This window comes from Typopeltis vanoorti, chromosome 4, assembly GCF_054136105.1.
Source record: "Typopeltis vanoorti isolate ZY-2024b chromosome 4, IOZ_Tvanoo_1.0, whole genome shotgun sequence".
NCBI lineage: Eukaryota > Metazoa > Arthropoda > Arachnida > Uropygi > Thelyphonidae > Typopeltis > Typopeltis vanoorti.
Window position 1 is genome coordinate 136,702,987 of NC_143552.1, and position 4,003 is coordinate 136,706,989.

Consider the following 4,003-nt stretch of genomic DNA (forward strand, 5'->3'; position numbering starts at 1 on the left):
AAGAATATCCATGGAAAGATTACTTTAAAAAGTGTTGATGGTAAGGAAATTACTGAAGCTAATCAAATAGTTGAGTTGCTTAGTGATCATTTCGCAAAAGTGTACCATCTTCGTAGTGATAGTGCAGTGTCAGATGTGCCATTGACTGATGAGAGTATAGAGATAGATGAAATTGAGGTGCTTAATATATTAAAGAACCTTAATGCTAACACTGCCATTGGGTTAGATGGCATATTGGCCCATGTGTTACGAGAATGTGCAAGAGAATTAGCAACTCCTCTAACCAGGATGTTTAATTTAAGCCTCAGTTCTGGTAAAGTGTCAATAGAGTGGAAAGAGGGGGAAATAGTTCCATTGCACAAGGCAGGCTCTAAGACTGATGTTGCAAATTATAGACCAATCAATATATCTGGAGTGGTGGTTAAGATTTTGGAGAAATTAGTTAAAATTAGAATTCAGGACTGGGTGGACAGCAATATGATACTTTATAAGGGGCAACATGGTTTTGTGAAAGGTAGGTCTTGCCTAAGTAATTTGCTTATGTTCTATAATAAAGTAACAGTGGAGTTGGATAAAGGAAATCCTTACTCAGTGATACTGCTTGATTTTGCAAAGGCTTTTGACAGGATTCCACATGGAACTCTGTTACATAAATTAGAGCAAATGGGTTTGGATCCGAAGATGGTGATTTGGATTAAAGGATGGCTGGCGGACAAATATCAAAGAGTGGTTTACGGAGGAGCTGAGTCCAGGAAAAGGCAAGTGACTAGTGGTGTACCTCAGGGCTCAGTTCTTGGTCCTCTATTGTTTAATTTGTACATCAATAATATTGGAAATACCTTGAATGGAAATATCCACTTGTTTGCTGATGATGCAAAATTGGGAAGAGCGATAATCAATTCAAATGATGTGGATATTTTACAGGATGACTTAAATAGGCTGACGCTATGGACTGAGGTAAATGGCTGTCAGTTCAATGTGGCTAAGTGTAAGGTCATCCTCACTTCGGGAGGATGACATCGCATGCTGTTTACTATATTAACGGAACTGAACTGCAGGAAGTTGATGAGACAAGAGACTTGGGAGTTATTGTGGACAGAGAACTTAAGTTTAAAGGGCATATTGCTAAGATTGCCAAAACATCACATCAAATTACATGGTTGTTGAGGAACACACTAATAAGCAGGGATAGGGAAGTTATTATTCCACTCTATAAGGCATTAATAAGGCTGCATTTGGACTATTGTGCACAGATCTGGTCGCCAGGATTTCTTGGTGATGCGGAAGTGGTAGAGAGGATTCAGAGGCGGGTTACAAAGATTGTTGCAGGTCTGTGGGATGTTCCCTATGAGGATAGATTGATGATCTGTGGGCTCCAAAAACTAGCTGATAGACGTAGGAGAGGAGATATGATAGAGGTATTTAAATTGTTAAAGGGATTTTACAGGATTGATACTGATGATATTCTTAAGACCAATGCAGGATGTGAGAGAACGAGGGGCCATCCCTGGAGATTGTGTAAGAGTGTGGTTAACAAGGGTGTTAGGACTAGATTTTTTACTTGGAGGGTTGTGAATGGGTGGAATGCTTTGCCAGAACTGGTTGTGAATGCTTCAACTGTGAATGAATTTAAGGAGAGGTATGACAGGTATTGTGTAAATAATGGTTAGTGTGTCAATGTCGGGTCTCCCGCGATGAGTCTTTTGACTCCATGGAGACACCGTTAAAATAATAATAATAATAATAATAATAATAATAATAATAATAATAATTGTTTTACCGAAAATCTTTCGCATGCTGTCAATCACACGTCCATACAGCCACAAACGTATATGCTAATTGCGTGCGCATGCGTGTTACCAGGCGACGCCTGGTAACACGCATTCCCAGTGTTATGTACGCGCGAACATCATTTCAAAAATTATTTTTGAAAAATTGAAAAAAACTGTAAAAAAAATAGGTGCCAGAACGCCGTTCCGGTGCGTTACGCCAGAAAAAAAAAAAAAAAACACTGCTCTTATTGATCTTCGAAAGAATGGTGTAGAGCGTGTTGTCACACTTTTTTTAACGCCATGATGAAAAGATTTCATTGCTGAGTACTTCGTTTCTGTTACAGTAAGTAAAATTAATACATGCAATTATTATTAATAGCATTAATAAGTTTTTTAAATAGTTTTTAATATTTGTAATTCATACATTACATATGTCCAAACAAATAATTGTTATATTTCTATTGCTATTTAAAAGCCATCATTTTTATCATCATCTTGCATGCATTGTATGTTTTATATACAACTAAGATATAGAGAAGAAATAATGTAAGATATACTTAGCATTATTTCGTCTGAATTAAGTGTACAATTCTGAATGTTTTCATGTTTGTTTTTTTTAAGAAATATACATTTCACAGATGATTATTATTACTATTCAGGCTATTTACAGTTATATGGTTAACACATTGCTTCTGTTCGAAGAGTTCAGTGTTGAGTGTTAAGTGAAATAAGGACTTATATTAATAACAACTATGATAATGATGATTATGAGGATTAATTGAATAATAATTTGTCTTATTGTTCTTTTAGCAGATGTAGCTTAGAGAGAAATTTCTTGTTCCTTCGAAGAATTCAAGTGATATGTTACAATTCGTATGACTCTTTGCGATCCGCTCAGGAGCTACAAATTCCTTATCCATTCGGTCACATTGCAGCAAAGGAATGGGGCATTGAAGGTGGTCACCCCTTGTTAGCAATTCATGGATTTCAAGATAATGCTAATTCATTTGATACATTGGTGCCTCTATTATCATCGGATTTTCATGTCATAGCTATTGACCTTCCTGGCCATGGTTTAACTTCTCACAAACCAGCTGGATGTTTTTATAACATGTTCGATCTGGTACTTGCAGTGAAACGTGTCGCAAATTTTCTTGGATGGAAACAATTTTCTATTTTGGGTCACAGCTTAGGTGGAATAGTGGTTATTTTAACTGCATCCACATACCCTGAAATAATAGACACAGTAATCAGTCTAGATATGATTAAACCAATTTCCTGGGATATGCAAAAAATACCAACTATCTCAAGAGGAGGCATGGATTTTTATTTTAAACATGAACAAAAAATTAGTAAAGCGCCTCTAGTATATTCAGAAAAAGAATCTATGAAGAGACTTATTGAAAGTCGGCTTGGTCAATTGACTGAAGAATCGGCTAAAATATTAACGAAAAGAGGTACACGAATATCTGAATGCGGGAACGGAGTGGTATATTCAAGAGATCCCTGTCTTAACTCTGTGGCAATATGTAACTTTACTCATGATGCCGTAAAAGCATATATTTGGAATGTCAAATGCAACATGATAATAATTAAAACAGATACACCCACTTTAGAAATTCTAGGCGACAATCCTCGAGAAATAGTAAATGAACTTCTTCAGATATATAAAGCACATTGCAAATCATTTGAGTTTATAAAACTCAAAGGAAATCATTATGTTCATCTTAATAATCCAAATGTTATTGCGCCTATTATAAATTCAGTGTTTGGACACTTATAAACTGCCAATTTGTCTGTGATTTGAAATTATGTATATCCATGTAATAATCTAATTTGTTCGGAGGTGTTATTTCATCCGTATGATATACTCATAAAGGTGTATCAAGATTGATTAATTGTAAAGCAAAAAGTAATACACAGAATTTGTTTACATATCCCCCCCCCCGAATAGCTATGATTACACTATTTGCAATCCTGATTCACTTGGAGTTAGACTGGATCGTTCCGTCCAGTGACGTAATTCTTGTTTACTCCACCCTGCGAAAATTGGACTTGAATTTCCAGTCTATTTATTTTATTTACTCTCTCTCTCTCTCTTATATATATATATATATATATATTATATATATATATATATATATATATATATATATATATAAGAGAGAGAGAGAGAAAGAAAGAACGAACGAACGAACGAACACACACACACACACACACACACACACACA

At 35.4% G+C, this 4,003-nt stretch overlaps 1 protein-coding gene across 1 annotated transcript; it reads left to right on the forward strand.

Moving 5' to 3' along the window:
* Positions 1 to 2,883: 2,883 nt before the first annotated feature.
* LOC150107698 (putative serine hydrolase) lies at positions 2,884 to 3,555 on the forward strand. The gene has a single exon (XM_090392171.1). It carries the CDS (start codon positions 2,884 to 2,886, stop codon positions 3,553 to 3,555), a length of 672 nt encoding a protein of 223 aa, XP_090248297.1.
* Positions 3,556 to 4,003: the final 448 nt, after the last annotated feature.